Raw genomic sequence first — 18,112 nt, forward strand, 5'->3', positions numbered from 1 at the left:
TAATGTCAAATATGCACCAACATCTATCTAAAGTTTTCTAACATTAGCCACCGGTCAGACCGGACCAAGTAAGGCTGTAGCAGCAAAACCTCTGAGTGTATTAAACTGAGCAAAGTTGTGTTTTATTGTGTACGAATTTGACTTTTCATTTGTAAAAACAGACAATGTGTTATTTATTTCTTCTTTTAAAAGTCACACAGCCTTGTTTTAATACTACAGTTACCAAGTCAAGAAATTCATTGTTTAAATAACTCTGAAAATACCAGACGGGAAGTGGAATTATCCAATAAACAGGTGAGAAGAACATCATCATTGCTGTTTGATGTCTTGAACGTTCTCAAGAGAGGAAACTGACTGAGCGTTGACAGGCAGAAAGGACAGGATTTGGTGGTTTATCAGACTCACCACTGCTGGGGAGGGAATGTGGATGATTGACACGGAGCGTGGACGAATCTGATTGACCAGCTGGCAGAGGACAGTGCCGTTGGATAAGGCCTCGCCCAGATCCTCCGGTAGAGTGATCTTCAGCCGAGACTCCAAAGTCTGAGGAGGGAGACAGAGAATTATGTCAGATCATAGAAAAGGTTTCAGTCGTAGTCATCTGGACACTGTTTTCAGAATCAAGACGTTTCGGCTCCCATCCGGAAGTCATTCTCAATTGTGAAAAAAATGGGACGGGAACTAGAAATTCTAGAAACTAGAAAAAGCCCTGCCCTCAGGAAGGAATCTGCCTGAGTATCTGTTAATAGCTAGTTTCACCTGAAACTGACCTAACAGTTTCCAAGATGGCCCAGTAATCAGTAATCAGGCCTATTGTTCTCTGGCTGCATCTCCTTCATCACTGTTAAGTACCTGATTAGCATTAGCATAATTTCTAGTTCCCGTCCCATTTTTTCACAATTGAGAATGCCTTCCGGATGGGAGCCGAAACGTCTTGATTCTGAAAACAGTGTCCAGATGACTACGACTGAAACCTTTTCTACGATAGAACACTCCTGGACGAATGAGGGACTACACCGTCTTATTATGTTAGATCTTTATTCTTGTCAGCATTAAAAGGCTTCTTCAGTATTTACACCACAGAACACAAACTATTTAAACCCAGGATTATCATAATAATGATGTTTTGCATATGTGTGTAGAAACATCATACGATTGTTAGCATCTTACATCTTCAAACTGTGAGAAGAAGCTGATACAGAATATGTGTATCACATCAAGTGTGATACTGTCACAGTGTGGAAGAAGTTATTTAATTAAAAGAGACGTTTAACTGACACACACCACAGGAGTGTTTGAGGGCATGCAAAGAAAAAATAACCTCCCACACACTATAAATAGTTAGGGTTCATTTATTAAAAGCTACATTCAGTCAGATGACCTTTGTTAGTTACAGGTCGTCTTACGTAGCTTTCAATACATCTGTCCTGATAGTAATAATAATACATATGTTCATGCATTTTTGTGAAATTTCATCAGAACCACTTGAGACTAAGACAACCAGTGTAGTATTGACACATTTTACAATAAATATATCAGACTACATCATGTCCAATGACTGAACCAACTTCTATCTTTATTTTTAACAAAGTGAACAACAAACAGTAGATTACTCCTCGTGGCTCTAACTATCGCCAAGAAAACTCTCGTCATGAACTGGAAATCAAGGAGCACTACACATATTGCACACTGGAAAAACTTACTCATAGATTACATCTCTATGGAAAATGTCTCCACTTCTGTCAAAAACACTGCAACAGAACCCCACTCCATCTGCTCAGCTCTCATTCATTTCTTACAAACCTGATTCCATCCAATCTTTCTTGCCTGTCTACCAATCATGATTTGAACACCTACACGTCCATCGATACATACATGCAGACAGGCCGACATAAAAGGGAAAGGGAGCTAGACTCTCTCTCTCTCTCTCTCTCCCCCCTCCCCACCCCCTCCCTCTGACTTTGGTATAATTATTATTGTGATTTTATTAGTAGTAGTAGCAGCATTGGTGGCAGCAAAGGTAGGATTAGTATTAGTGTACATTTTAGGTTTGTTTTTTTTGTTTGTTTGGCTGTTTCTCTCCTATGCTTTCCCTTAGTTCACCACCTCCCCAACTTTTCACCACACACACACACACACACACCGACGACATATCAACACAACACGCAACAAATAACATCAACTTGGTTTCTTGTTCCCTGACAAATTGTACGTTTAATTGTCCTGTATCCATTGTTTTTGTCTTCCTGGTGTAGTTCTGTTAGTGTTTTGTCTTACAAAAAAAAAAAAAAAAAAAATAATAATCATTTTTAAAAAGGTGTGTGAATATTGTGGGTTACCTTGCGTAGTTGTGTGATGTCTGGTCTCTCCTCTTTGGGAGAACGCAGCATCGTGCGAGACTCACTTCTGCCAGACTCACCAAGAGTAAAGACTGACCCGGACAAAAAGACAATAAACAGTGTTGAAACATTTCTGAAGCACTGTATGAAGGTGTAAAGTGTGTGTGTTGTGTGGTGTGTGGTTTGTGTACCTGTGGGTTTGATGTTGCTGCGGGAAGAGGTGCGGAACAGGAAACTGTTGGGTTTCAGGGCCTGGCCGGGTGGAGGGGAAGTCTTCGGGGAGGACGGGACATCTGACACAAACATTTAGTTCAATGTTACAGTTGTATTATGTGAGATACACTCACACTGCACATTTTTATACCAATGAATTCATATGATATGACAAGACAGAAGTCTGACAATACAATCTTAACTCCATCTCCATTTTATTTCAGCCTTCCTCAGCAGATGGAGTTTGCTCAGAGAGATGAGGAGGGCACAAGATGGGATTGAAAGCTCAGGGAAGAGCAACTAAGTGGATCTTGTGTAAAAATGTTTTTGTCAAACTGCTGTTTACAAGGTCAAGAATGAACTTTCATGATCAAAATAATACAGATTATATGGTACTTCTTTACTTTTTCTTTCAACAAAAAGAGCAAAACTTCTGAAATCTGTAACAGACGGCTATAGGACACTGCAACCTGAAGAAAATACACTATAAAATCAACCTAAATCTAATTCATATAAGAAAATACCATGTCAAAGAATTATTAACCAAGACTAAAAAAGCATTTGATGCCAACCTTTGGTTCTGTGGCAGATTTCTGTACTCATTTGGGACACAGTTTGGCTGGTACTTAAAAGTACTGAGGTTCACTGTCCAGCACTAAATTAGTAAGTTAAAATTAACTACAATTACCGTTCTTGTCATAAGAAAATAACTGAGGTGGCGAAAAGCCCAGGACGGTGAAGGCGGCGGTGTTGAACACCTCTCTGATTTATGTTCTTTTTTCAAGTCTGTTATTTTCCATTACCACCTGAATTTACCAAAGGAAACGGAAAGGCTACCTTTGTGCCAAGAAAAAGAAAGTGAACCCTATGGAATTACCTACATGTATGCATAATTCACCCATAAATTGTGGTCTGATCTTCATCAAAGTCACTATAATAGACAAATACACTCAATGTAAACTAATAACACTCAAATAATTGTTTTCCGAATTGGCATATTTATTAAATAATCTCATTATTAACGGCTGTATGCCTCTACCAACCAGTCACGTTGTGAGTACTTGGAAGTGTATTTTTTGGCCAAATGGAAGTTATCACATAACTTCATATATTGATGATAGATATGTATTGATGATGATGATGTATTGGCTGAACAGGTACACATGTACTTGATTACTTTGTAAAGATGGATTCGTATAGAGTATAGCTGCACAAAATGTGGTGCTTTTGTTTTCTCCTGGCATTTTTAGATGTGAAGCCTCTCTATGAGCTGCAGCTGAAGCTCACTCACTCACAGGATCACGATTAGCCAGGCGCGCTCCAGTACGCTGTTTGCAGTCACGTGATTCCGATGACGGAGCCAGAGGAGAACTGGTCCTCCTCTCTGGGATAATTGTGCTTCGAGTTTGTGTTATGTGAGAAAGTAGACTATATGCTCTCCGGAGTTGCCGGGCAAGATAGCGGAGGAGCAAAGAGTAAGAAGAATGTTTATGAAAGCGTGTGTGTGCGCAATAAAACGGACAACGTAAGTGGACAGAACTGTGTGAGACTGTTTGTGTTGAGTAGAACATGTAGCAACACTGACTCCTGTTACACTGACACTCATCCAGGGATGGGCACCGAAACCCAGTATTAAACGGGCACCGGTGCTAAATTATTATATTAGGACCACAGCATTGATAAGCTCCAACATTATCAGTTCTTTTAAACTTTTTGGTGTAATTTATTATCACGCTGCAACCTGTCCCCTGCTCACACACACACACACACACACACACACACACACGAGCAAAGTCAGCGGCCAGCAGAGCCGAGAGGCCGGTGGAGCCAGTGAAGTGAACCAGGTGAAGTGAAGATAACTCGAGTTGAGGACTACGGTCGCTACTGTAAGTGCAATAAAACCTTCATGAGTAAAAAGCCAACACATTATTAATGCATCTGTTCAACAAGCATAAACATGTTAACATGTAGAAAGCGATATTTTAATCTGCGCTGTCTGCAGTCTCCTCTACCGCCACTATGTTTTACACAAGCACAGCGTGCTAGCTTGGCTAATGGCGAATTGTTACAAACAAGCTCAAACAGAAGCTGTGTGTATGTAGTTTAACTGTTTCTTAGTTTGCCACGTATCTTAGAATTTGGCAAATGCTTGTAAACTTACTGCTGGCTGAGACAAACGAGCCCCTCAATTTCAATTCAATTTTATTTCTATAGCACCAATTCATAACAGAAGTTTTCTCATTGCACTTTTCCTATAGAGCAGGTCTAGAACGAACTCTTTATAATATTAATTACAGAGATCCAACAGATCCCACCATGAGCAAGCACTTGGTGACAGTGGCAAGGAAAAACTTCCTTTAAGAGGCAGAAACCTTGGACAGAACCAGACTCAGGGTGGGCGGCCATCCGCTGCTGTGTTGGGTTTTGGGGGGGGCACAATGCAAATTCCACCTAGAATTATAAAATAATAATATGTAATGGTAGTGGTAATATTAATATTACTAATTATTAATATACCTCCTCTCTCTACAAGCGGTACCTGCAGGCAGTGAATCACAGCACCAGCAGAGAGAGGAGAGGTCACTGCTATAAAAAATGGTTAAACTAGTTACTAAAAGCAACCTTTTTCAACCTGACTTTGAATGTTCAAGTAAATAATTAAAAAAATACACCAAAACATGCAGTTGTTTTTAGGTTGCCATTTCAGATAGATGTAGCTTGTCCATTATGGTGACTTTGAAGAATATCAGACCACATTTTATGACTAAATTATGCAAAAAAGCAGGGAAATCCAAGGAGTTGGCTTACTATTTCTTGGCACTGTATGTATAAATCATCATCATCTATAATCAGTCTCACCCTTTAAACCAACAGGGACAAAAGTCCCTCAAGTGCTCAGAGAAAATGCAAATTTAAACATTTCTTTGACTTCTGGGCAAACTGCATCTACTGAGGAAGATTGTGTGATATGATCAAGAGCTCTATGAGGTATTTTCTGTGGCGTGAAATAATATGCCCTCATAATACCGTAGCTACGGCAGCTCCTGTATTATGTAATAAAATAATAATTATAAACTACTGCATGTTCAGATACATTTAAATAAACTAATCTATTTTAAAAACAGACATGTGTTTGTGGTACCTGTTCTGCTGCTGGAGCGTTGCAGAAGTGCTGGAGACACTGTGCTCATCTGGTCAGCACTCTAATTAAAAAGAAACAAAATTCAGATTTTCAACAATGGAAACACACAGTCCAGCTGTGCACCTCACAGCTCTATTTACTGAAGGGGCGCTACTCACTGCACATCTCTGCCGAAGGCCTGAGTGGGAGTTGCTGTTCTCTGGAGATGCACCACTAGGGGGAGACAGACACTGAAGTTTGTTCACTACAGAAAACCAACACTTTCCACACCCTCATCCTTCCCTCTATTTGTAATTCAGCATAGACGGATGAAATGCAAGAATGAATAGAAGTGAGTTTTACTTGGACAGTCACTCAAAGTCATGTGTCTCTCTGCTGTGTGTTTTATCTGTTCAACAGGCTTTACTTACGCTGAGCTACTTCCTGTCAGTGGTGCAGTGGCCACATTACTTCCTGTTTTGGAGGATGACTTCAGCAAACTGCAAAATTAGAGTTTTGACATGGAGAGTATATAATTAGATATGAGAAAGACAAAAAGAAGTCCAGTGAAAAGGTTTCTGTGAAAAAGAGCCGTTCCTTACTGTACGTGTGGAACACAAACCGCTCTACACATGACGACTTATAAAAGCTCATATCCACACTTGATTCTTGATTGTTCTACACTCAGAGGAGAGGACGGAAAGCTCCAGATAGAAGTGTACAGGAAACCAACACATACGGATCAATACCTGCTCTTTGACTCACACCATCCATTACAGCACAAGCTGGGTGTAATCCGGACATTACAACACAGAGCCCAAGAAGTGCCCACAGGCTCAGAGGGGAAGAAGAAAGAGGAAAGACATGTCCAGAGTGCACTCTCAGCCTGTGGTTATCCTACTTGGGCTATCAACAAAGTTAAAAGAGCCAAAAAACAGGACAAAAGTGTAACAGAACCAAGAAGGAACGGTGTCTCCATCCCTTATGTATCTCGACTGTCTGAAAAACTACAAAGGATCTTTAGACAGCACGATGTTCCTGTCTTCTTTAAACCAGGCAACACTTTAAGACAGAAACTCGTTCACCCTAAGGACAAGTTACCCACACAGAAACAGAGCAATGTTGTCTACTCCATTCAGTGCAGTGAGGAAAACTGCAAAGAACGGTACATAGGCGAAACCAAACAGCCACTTCACAAAAGACTTTATCAGCACAGACGACACGCTAACTCAGGATTACAGAGCGCCGTGCATTTGCATTTAAAAGCTACAAACCACACATTTGAAGACAGCGAGGTGAAGATTCTTAGTAGAGAGAAGAGTTGGTTTGAACGGGGTGTCAAGGAAGCCATTTTTGTGAAAAAAGAGAACCCCTCTTTGAACAGAAATGGTGGTCTGAGATTCAATCTGCCCAAAGTCTATCAGAGTGTATTAGCACCTTGGTCACGCCAATCACATGCTAATCAGGTACTTAACAGTGATGAAGTAGATGCAGCCAGAAAACAATAGGCCTGATTACTGATTACTGGGCCATCTTGAAACTGTTAGGTCAGTTTCAGGTGAAACTAGCTATTAACAGATACTCAGGCAGATTCCTTCCTGAGGGCGGGGCTTATGTAACTCAGAGTAGCTTAAAATCTAGTTCCCGTCCCATTTTTTTCACAATTGAGAATGACTTCCGGATGGGAGCCGAAACGTCTTGATTCTGAAAACAGTGTCCAGATGACTACGACTGAAACCTTTTCTACCATATCCACACTGTGTTCCAGTGACAGAAGGAAATACACTCAAATTCATGTCGCTAATGTCTTGTGATGGCTGTGTCCTATCCACTCATGCACTTCAACCCTGTTCTACGATGGCATCAAATGCATCTTCCACTGTCAGCAGTAAACTCTGGGCTATGAAGCTTTCAATCCTTTATGACAAACATTTTCTCTCCAAATAGAATGTCAAATTTCAAAATAAATTCAAATGTAATCAGCCCAGTTGAAAACATCTTATGTCTGGTTTAAGAGTGAAAAGGAGTATTTACCTGGCCTTTTCTCTCTGCTGCTGCAGACGCTCTCTCTCCTGCCAGATGAAAAGGGTGCCCGGCCTCCTCCGCTCCTCCAGGGTGGGGCTGGAGGGGGACAGGGGAGAGGAGGAGGCTGATGATGGGGGGCCCACCTCCACTTGGAGGCTGGACCTAGGAAGGAAAAGGAGTGAGGAAGAGAGTTAGAGATTGCCAATGAGGCAAATAAGACAAATGAGAAGGAAATATTTTAATCTGAATGTCTCTAAAAACAGGTATTTGTTGAAAAACCAAAAAAAAAAAATATTTTCCCCATTTTTTTCACAATTTTGAATGGCCAGTTTCCCTTTACTGCAGTCCCCATTACTGCCAACTCCACTGTTAGCCCCAGGAAGGAGTTGAGATATATTGAGATATAAACTTTTTGTATATGTTGCACACTCTAGGAGTGAAATTCCACCAAATTCTACAGGTTCATTTGGAGTCACAGTTGCCAGATTTGACTGACAGCAAATAGCTTGTCATTTAAGTAGCCCAATTGTTTGTTTTTCTTGTTTTTGATTGGTAGACCGTTTTTTTGGCCATCCGATATATATGTGTGTGTGTGACGTAATAACATTAAACTTAATTTAATAACAATATAACGTCGCTATAAAAATGGCTGTTATAGGGTTTACCCTCTGATGCTGGGAAGGATCTTCCCTGTTATGCTCTGGGACTGAATAGGAATGCAAAGAGAAGGGAAAAACAGCGTTCGGTCCTGGGACACACCTCCGGTCTTGGGTTTTAGCTAGCTTACCGGTAGCCTGCAGCTGCACTTTTCGAGACACCGAGGCCACTGTCGGAGTCGGACATGACAGAGAAACAACAGAACTTCCACCGGTGTGGCAACATTTTGCCTTCCCCGTGAGTTATGTCAACAACAAACACATCACTGCTATACGCGGGTATCATGCGCTCTTCACAGGCCTCATAAACAAAGCCATTAGAAATTATAATCCTGGTGGCTTTTTGCAGGTGAGGAAAGTCAAGCTGTTGTTCTAAAGTACCCTTCTGCAATCTAGTGACTCTTTTTGTTTTTGTGTTTAACAGTTTGTTCCCAATTGGCTGGTCAAATAAGTTATTGTTATTACATTTTAAATAAATTATTAAATTTGACCATATGGCCTTAGTGTGGCACATTCCCCCCCAAAATATGGCGGTTATATCACACTTGATCTTTTTAAAAGAAGAATTTGAAAATGTAAAGGACAGTTGTCAGGGCATAAAACCAATGATCTGTTGATCTAAATCAAGACTTGATAGTCTAACAACAGCGTTAGTGCTGAAAAAAAAAAAGTTTAGATCGAAAATCGAATTGTGACCTTAAAAATCGAAAGTGTAATCAAAACGTGGATTTGGAGAATCGTGACAGCCCTACCACTGAGTCTTTCGAAAAACGTTGAAATAAACATAAAAAGTCTTCAATTATATAAACAGAAGCTATCTCAGAGCCTAGTTGCAATGACAATTGGTTCTGTGGGTATCGGCCATCAGTTACTGCGTGAGCCTACAGAATTCAGTGCACTGTCAATCTCAATCATACCTACAGTATATTTATTAGAGGAGAGGAAGGGCCTGACTCGTTGGAATGTAGCCTTTAACTTTTCATTGGGGGAAACCGCCAAATTGTACAAAAAGGAGCCCAACGTGTCACAACAGAAAAATATTTTTACCAGTTAATAGCACAAAACGATCACAAGTTATGGCAGTTTTTGTGAAATGGGCCCAACCATTAGACCACCACAACATTGAAAATAGATTTTGTCCAGTCGTAGTAAATATCAAACAATCCATTTGATATGTTTTATGCATGACAATCCAAATATACTCTGCACCACATTGGGTGAAGATTGTACACGGGCTAGATTCAGGTTCCAAGCAGTTTAACAACTAAAAATAAAATCAGATAAAAGCTTAAGAATAGAAACTTAAAGACAACATATGAACTCAAGTCTATTGAAGTGATTTGATAGACTTGCACCTTTATTCTGAAGGCTGGTCTGTGTAAAATCATTTTTATCATTTTAATGTAAAAGTCTGTTTAGAAACTGCGTGTTGAGTTTCCATATTAGTTCCCTGTATTCTATTTTTAGAAGTCCCAGAGGAAGTGTTGCAAGCCAAGATTTGGAACATCCGTTTGTTCGTGATACAACATGATTGGAAGTGTTGTGTTTGTAGAAGAGATACAGGATTGTGCAACAGCTAAAATAAATCTCCCTCAATCAGAAAGAACAGAGTGGCAGTCCATTTACCAGATTGAAGTCATATACAGTATATGAGGCTTAATGAGGTTTTGAGCGCTGAATGAATGTTAGTAATTTGGCCTGACTACAGTTAATAAAACTCAAAGATTTAGAACAATGGAGCATGCTGCTTGTTGCTCGGGAGGCTGAGAACAATGGCCCTGCATCACATATTAATATGTAGCCAAGGGGACTGCTGGGACAGATCTCAACAATGTAGTTATCTTGGCTATGGAGCAACAGGGCAGCATGATAAAAGCTGCCTGCTGGGCTTCAGCACAAACAGCGGCGTGAATGCGAATGTGTGGTAAACATGGGTGCTAAAATAGAAGACATGTTACAAAGTTTTTATATAGGAGCCTGTGACCCAATCCACAATGTGACAGAGGTCAACAGCTACAAGGGAAATATGTAGCTGTATGTTCATCAAAAAAATGGAGCAATTCTTACAATGTTTCAGCCTGATAATCAGACTGCCATTTTGTTCCACTTCATTCCTTTAGACTGAGTTCATGCTCATGTTAGCCAATTTCTGTTTGGGAGTGTGGTTACTTTATTATGTTTTGCCCTAACCAATCAGCAGTGATATCATTTTCAGCCAACTCAGTTCTAAAAAGCAATTAAGCTGATATTTTTGTACATTACAAGTTATTTCTGTAAATTGACTTTCAACAACCTGTAAGACAGCTATATCCATCTCATCTGTCCCTTGTCACCATTTTTGTGGCCACAATTCTGTCGAAATATTTCATGGATGTAGCCATTTTTCCTGGTGTGGCATAGAAAGGTGACGTCCCCATTCTTAATCTCACCTACAAAGCTTTGAGTGGTCGATTGTTTTTCCAACTGGGGAAACAGTGGTCAATGGCTGCGCTCCATTTGTTACATAGCAGCAAGGGTGGGGGAACCTGGCTAAATGGAATGCAAGCAGCACATGAAGCAGTAGATATGCCATTGAATCATCAGCTGATAATCAAACAGCAGCAGGTGGTAGAGATGCTGCGAACAACTTTAATTTAATCTTTTTACAGCTTGGAAATGTTGGCAAAGGCGCTACGGTCCCTTTTCCATGCGGATCAAGCCACAACAAGCTGTCTGAAATATATTTTTATTAAGTCTGTATCATTTATGAAGCAGTTGGTACACGTGGCAGTTTGTTTACGTGCATTAAGGTGTTATGACATAGCTACGGAGCCTATGGCGTAGCTGACATGCAGCGTCTCCAAAATGTAACTACATGTCGGGGTTGCAGCAGCTGTGGAGACGAGACATGTGATTCCCTCACATTTGAGAAGCTGGAACCAGAGAATGTCGTTTTTCTTGATCACTGACTGCTTAATTGGTTACCAAATCTATTGGCTAGTTTTTCTTAAGCAAGTAATTGACTAATTGTTTCAGCACTGAATAATACCTTGAATTTACTGGTATCTCATTTTGCTCTTTCACTCTCTCTGACACTTTGTGTTACATCAGCTTTCAAAAGACACACCAAAATTTAGGCAATGTTGTTATGTTGCCACAATGTAATAAATGTAAAGACTGGGCGAGTCTGCGAGTCAAAACGCTTAACTCTCCAAGATAACAGCACCCACAAGCACTCAGCATGCAGAGTTTGAGGGGCAGTGAGTGACTAACACTGTAAGTAATGGGAACTGCAGTCTATTGACTTTTCCCAGCTCTTCAAATAGCATGTAAAGTGACCCTGTAAAACAAGGAAGGAAAAGAGAGAGAAAAAGTGATAAATCCTTGTCTGTCTTTGTCACTCCAAGTGAGTACACAGTTTCCAACCAGAGAAACCAACACACTGCTGTGTTTACATGAAGAATCGGCAGAGAAACAGGCTGAGCAGAATTAAAGGTGATATGTAAATGCTTTTCAAATATACTGGAATACCTTGGCACAAGAACAGTAAACAACTGAGGCCTTGGTAGAGGTCATTACTAGCGTCAAATGCCAATGGTGTTGCAGAAAACTGAGACACTTCCCATAACCCTTTGGCTTCTGGTCCTTCACCCCCCCTCCCTTTAGATGATTAACAAATTGCTCAAAAAGACCAGTGCCCTCTTCCAGTTTTGTGCTGACACACAATATTCCTATTTTGCACTTTGAACTGATATTCCTGGTTTGCACTTTAAATCAATAGTATTGTTTTGTGCTTTAAAGAGTAAGTGCACCCAGTCTAATGATTTGGCTTGCCCTGCCAACTAGTAGTGACAACATGCTGTTCCCACATCCTATGCAACAGTCATGTATCGTGGCACTATAGTACCAAGCTACATCACAGCTGGGTGTGGTCACAATTACAACAGACAACACCGGCAGGTCTGGTGTTGTCTGTTGTACTGTAGTGCCATGTTTTTACTCCTTCCAAAATTTAGTGTGGAGTTACTCTTTAAACCAATATTCCAGTTTTGTGCAATAAACCAATATTTCTTTTGTTGTGCTATAAATCACTATTCCTGTTTTGTGTTGTAAACTTAAGTTTATTCTGCTAAAAATTAGCAGTGCCATGCACAGGATATCTTTTACAGTATGTTTTACAAGACTTACCTGCATATTGTTGAGTCCTGGGTTTGGGACGGTAAGGAACTCTCCTTCTGCTCCTGGAGATCAATAACACAATCCTATCACATCAAATCACGTCAATAACTTCCCTGTTCTAAGATAACATTCAAGGCAAGATGTCGAGCAACCAGAGGATGTGACAACTGCTGATCAGTCTGTGAATGAGTAGTACCAGAGGTGGTGCTGTGAGAGGAGGTGTGGGTGGATCCATCCTGGTCTCCTCTTCCTCTGTCACACTGCTGTCAATGAAGTCCACGTGCTCAGCCGCTCCATTCACTGCAGAGAGCGTGGAAAAGATCTTCTCTAAATGTGCATGTATCTTTTTGGCTAGAAAAACGGAAAAATACAGACCTACAAAAGTACAGAGCAGGTGTGTCCTTCCTCACCTTTGTTAGCTTCCAGAGGAGATCCATCCTCCTCTTCCTCCTCCTCCAGATTCCTCTGGCCTCTGCTGACCTCAGCCATGCGAAGAGAACGCTCGGAGAAGTCATCTGCTGACTGGACACACAGACAGACAGACAGACAGTCACTGAGTCATTGATATGTAGTCGATTGTTAACACTATAGATAGGAAGGCTGTATTTGTATTGTTCTTGTATTTGTTTCATTTTTTTCAACCATGATATATTCATATATATTTTTTCAGGTTTATTGACATCAATGTGTGTAAGTTCGACAAAATTAACCTGGTTTCTAACATTATTAAGCTTTCTGATCACCTCGACAGACATATCTTTGACACCTCATCACACCAGACAGCATCTGAGCTTTTCTGTACTGACTTTGTCTTTATTTATTTTAATTCTAGTTTTGTTTAGCAGCGCTTTGAGTAGTCAGAAAGACTAGAAAGGCAGTAGACAAGTGCAGTCCATTTACCATGTACCATTAGTTTTTCCTTACATAACACACCAGTGCACACTTTGGCTACAGCAGGCCTACATTAAAATTTGTAAAGCATTAAGATGTAAACATAACTTGCATCACAGTTTCACTAAAGCTGTCCTATAGCATTGTGTATAATGTCCTATCTCCATGTGCTCTACCTGCCTCCATGTATTTATGTTTGTTTGTGTCATGCTGTTGTATGTAAATGTATCTTTGTTCCGGAGGCTCACATAATGCAAGCTCTGGAAACAAATTTCCCCTTTGGGGGATAATAAAATCTAGCTACAAAATTTTGTAGAACATCCGTGTCGCTCTGCGGTTGCAGGTAGGTTTGGACAGTGTATAGACAGCCTCCCTGCTGAGGCATGACCAAGATGCTGAAGTTCAAATGCATTTCAACCAACAGCAGTGTGGCATTGTGACTCTGTGCTATGCCAGTGTGTTCATCCTGATTACTAAAGTACTGTGCTATTTTCATATTGTCATACTTTGGCTGATATATCGTCACTCCTTTACTATATATTTTGGTTCATGTAATATCATATTGCATTGACTCTGTTGGGGTCAAATATGTCCCCGTACGCCTCTAACTGTTTTGGGTCATCAGCTCTTGAATGCGGCATGAGTACGTTTACACCTTGATTTTACACACGTCTGTTTGATCAACATATAGTGTAGTCACTGAGGACACGTTAGGGCAGTGTATAAATGACTGTGTGTGTGTGTGTGTGTGTGTGTGTCCAGTACCTCATTCCCAGACCACCGTTTGCTGCCGCTGTCCACACTGTTGAAGCCAGAGTCCAGCCCTCCAAACTGACCTGTGAACAGCTCCTGGTCTGACAGACTGCAGGAAACATGCAGAGCACACATCAGGATAAGTTAAACACACACACAAGTAAATACACAAGTCTTGTTGGCAGACTGTTACATAATGGTTCATTAGTCTACACGGCAGTGACAGTTTTTTTTTCTTCAGACTCAGAGCTCTTCTGTCATATATTCTCTCTCTCTCTGTCCTTGGTCCTGTCTATTTCATGGAAATGGCTCACTAGGCATCTAAAAGGGGTCCATTCAAGTTTCTAAATATTTGATAACCCTGCTTCCTCTTAGTTAACATACCCTTTCACTGTCATCATTTATCATCCATTTTCCTATTCTACATTTACTGTACCTCCTGCCACTTATCCGCTCACCTCATGTTCACATTTTTCTTCCTCTCTTTCCTCAAGTGCATGTTGTGGTGGCAATAATATTTATTTCCACAACTCCACTATCCCATAATGACTAGCTGCAGTAGTTGCCACCATCAGTAAACAGTACTTCTGTCATGTCACTTGAATATGACAGGAATGCAACAAGTCGCAACTAATGTCTCCACTTTCTCCATTTTTCTGCTTTGAGTTAATGTTGTAGTCAAGTGTCAACTATCTATTGTATGTAAAAAGCTTTGTTCATCGTGAGAAACAGCAAGTGCAATAACTGTTACAAGTTGCCACTGAAGCCACTGTCCACCCCCCATCATTGCAAAATATCACAGTTTGAAACAAGCAGAATAATGTGGACAAAAGCATCGCCTCCCTTTTGATTCCACTGTCGGTATAAACCTCCCCACTGTGGGCCTGATGTAATATTCCATGACTATATGACTACGAAGAGTGCCTATATTAAAGTAGAATTGCAAAAATAGAAAAGTAGTCATACCAAGACACTTCCTTTGGTTTGTGTTCATTTGTTTGAGAGAGAGAGAGAGAGAGAAATAAAACTTTTCTGATCTTTTCACAGCGGTTACATTTTAAAGCACAAATAAACACAACCACACCCCACCAGAAACATCTGAAATCCACAGTAGGGCGCAGATTCTAGAGATTATTTTTTATAACATCTTAGTGCTGATAGTAAGTTAGTTCAAAGTGCCTAAATTTCGGTGTAGGAAAAACCAATCGTTTATCATCCTTTCAATCGTCGATATAGGATCCAATCGCCAATCTGCACGAGCCTACATGAAACTCTCTTTCCTACTGGTTTGTTAAAGGAATAGTTTAACATTTTGGGAAACAAGCTTATTTGATTTCTTTCCGAGAATTAGATGAGACCATAGACTGTATTAAATACGGCCGTACTGATGTCACCCATAGAGCCAGTGTGAAGCTGAGGGTGGTGGCTCCGGCCAACACCATCTTGGCAGTGCCTGACTCCGCCGGCTCCCAGCTAATACAAAAATGGGCAAAGACGTGGAGCATGGGTGGAACTGAGGCGGGCCGAATGAAGCCCGGTTGCTGAAACCAGCCCCCGGTGACGGCACCCACCTGTCACTCAAAGCACCCATGTCCTTAATTATGCATAACTTTAAGTCTTAATATAATTTAAATGGGTGAGTTATATAAAAATTCACCTCACAGTTGTCATGAAGGGGAAAATGAGCTATAGAGACCAAAAGCGTTTTTGTACCAGGCTGTAAAACATCTTTATTTCTGCTGTGAAGTTGGTCATTTCCACATGGGGCTCTATGGGGATTGACTTGCTTTTGGAGCCAGCCTCAAGTGGCCGTTTGAGGAACTGCAGTTTTTGGCGCTTCGCTGTTGGCTAAATTTTCAGCGCAGGATGTCGCCGCTTGGATGAGACATGTGTGGTTGTAGTGGGATATACGTGCTGGAACTATTTTTTGACGAACAACAGTTCTTCATTGTCTGCCCAGCACTTCCATGCAGCATCTCCAGCTATAGTGTGGGTAGCCAGATATGGGTTTAGCACAGGTTTAGCACAAACCTGGCAACCTCACTATGACAACAAGACTCCAGGAAGCTGTGCACAGCCCTGCTGTCACAAAATTGTTGTTTTTATATTTCTGTTTGTGTATAGCGTGTTAATTTGTGAAGTGTGGGTAGGTGTTTTTTTTGTTTTGTTTTTTTTACTTTGGGCAGAGCAAGGCTAGCCGTTTTGCCCTGCTTCCAGTCTTTATGCTAAGCTCGGCTAACCACATCCTGACTCCAGCTCTGTACTTAACATATCTTTTTCAACAGTGAAAACCACGTCTGAAGCAATTAAATTGTGCTATATTCCTGTAAAATGACACACTTGAAAAGGTCTTTAATTTTGCCTGATTTTCTCTCAAAATATATGGTATTACCTGGTGCTCAGTGTCTTAAATATACCTAAAATTGTCAAGATATTCTAGAAAATGTGACCAGTGGAAATTTGCTTGTTCTTTCATCCTTTCTGCTCCTCCCTGACCAACTCCTCCTTGAATTGCCTTTTCTCTTCTTTATTCCCTTTAGTTACTTGCTCGTTCCCTCCAGTCTTCCTCACCAGCTGTTAAACCCAGTGGGCCTCAGGTGTCTCTCCAGCTCCTCCTGGCTCCTCTTGCAGGCCTCCATGTTGAGGTACTTGAAGATGTGGTATTTGCCCTTGGAGCAGATCTGTGCAGGTGGCATTTGCAGCGGGTTGTTGTCCAGCGAGATGCTCTGGAGATGCCGGAGATGGCGGTAGCACAAGGGCACGTGGGAAATGCAGTTGCAGGACACATCGAGACGGACAAGGGGGAGCTCGGATATTTCTGGATGGTACAAAGTAAATTTGTTAGTTATAGTGTCATTTGAGCCTCAACTTGTTGATACTAACTATTCATGTTTTTACACATACCTACTTAAAACCAGTGATGGTTTGGTTAGTTCTAGTAATTGTTGGCACTTATCATAGTTTGAGAGTGGAGCTTGAATACTATAATTCTAATAGTTTCTTCCATAATTTCTAAAATATTGGTTGGGGCCAGATTACACAACTGACACCTCAATTCTTTTCACTGATTACACATCAAACCCTTTCAGGTCTCAGTGGGAGTTATGGGAGTTTCAAAAGTGAAGAACTGTCGTCTGGCACAATTTACTCCAACTGCTTCCAGTGGTTACACTTCAGTAGACTTTTTAAAGTTCTACCCTCGAACCGACAATTTATTTCAGGACTTCCACTTCAACTAACACTTGCAGCTCAATTTATCTCATATACTCTGATGATTTCAACTCTCCTCAGTGCTTGAACCTTAACTGAATCTTCTACCCCTTTCAGCACTTTCACTTTAGCTGATACTTCAACTTCACTCAGCAGTCACAATTCCCACACTTGACACTTCCAACTTATTTCAGTGATTATACTTAAAGGTGCCCTATAGAGTTTTCTTATAAACAAACAAAAGGGTCTCTTTACATTCAGTGTTTCTCATCAAAACGCAATGTGTGTCCTTGAGCCCTAACAAACGTGTTGTTTTTCCTTCCTCATAAAATATTTGCAAAATTGATTTTTTAATTATTTAAATTCTGCATAGTCTACATCCATGTTTACTAGCTTGCAGTCTTCTTTCCAGCCTTTGCTGGCTCATTGCTACATTTCTTGGCACATTACTGCCACCTGTCAATCAGTGGAATAGTACTAGTATAATTGGCAGGAATGTGTATCACGTCACCTGTGTGCACACATGAGTGCATGTGCATCCTTGTGCATGATACAAACAAAACAAAAAAAACTTACTTACTAGGCTACTAGAGGTCAGAAACTCCACAGGTTACCTTTAAACTGAAACTTTAACACTTACATCCTAACTTGGGCAAGTTTGAAGTTAGAAAAAGCTGGTGCAACCAGCTCCTGTAAACAAGCAAGACCCACTCGTAGTCCGTTTACCCTTGTGTTTACGGAGTATA

At 40.7% G+C, this 18,112-nt stretch overlaps 1 protein-coding gene across 2 annotated transcripts in view; it reads right to left on the bottom strand.

The window, feature by feature from the left end:
* The window catches only part of lrch4 (leucine-rich repeats and calponin homology (CH) domain containing 4), a 65,867-nt gene that overhangs the window by 12,795 nt on the left and 34,960 nt on the right, over window positions 1-18,112 (bottom strand). For both annotated transcript variants that reach the window (XM_044184763.1, XM_044184762.1), the window contains exons 5-16: window positions 16,728-16,974; window positions 14,169-14,265; window positions 12,923-13,034; window positions 12,709-12,812; window positions 12,522-12,574; window positions 7,708-7,860; window positions 6,105-6,173; window positions 5,853-5,907; window positions 5,695-5,755; window positions 2,531-2,632; window positions 2,340-2,431; window positions 406-543 (exon numbers count right to left, since the gene is read on the bottom strand). In XM_044184763.1, the coding sequence (XP_044040698.1) occupies window positions 406-543; window positions 2,340-2,431; window positions 2,531-2,632; window positions 5,695-5,755; window positions 5,853-5,907; window positions 6,105-6,173; window positions 7,708-7,860; window positions 12,522-12,574; window positions 12,709-12,812; window positions 12,923-13,034; window positions 14,169-14,265; window positions 16,728-16,974 (1,283 nt within the window). The remainder of the gene's footprint in view (window positions 1-405; window positions 544-2,339; window positions 2,432-2,530; window positions 2,633-5,694; window positions 5,756-5,852; window positions 5,908-6,104; window positions 6,174-7,707; window positions 7,861-12,521; window positions 12,575-12,708; window positions 12,813-12,922; window positions 13,035-14,168; window positions 14,266-16,727; window positions 16,975-18,112) is intronic.

This window comes from Siniperca chuatsi, linkage group LG22, assembly GCF_020085105.1.
Source record: "Siniperca chuatsi isolate FFG_IHB_CAS linkage group LG22, ASM2008510v1, whole genome shotgun sequence".
In the NCBI taxonomy this organism is placed as follows: Eukaryota; Metazoa; Chordata; class Actinopteri; order Centrarchiformes; family Sinipercidae; genus Siniperca; species Siniperca chuatsi.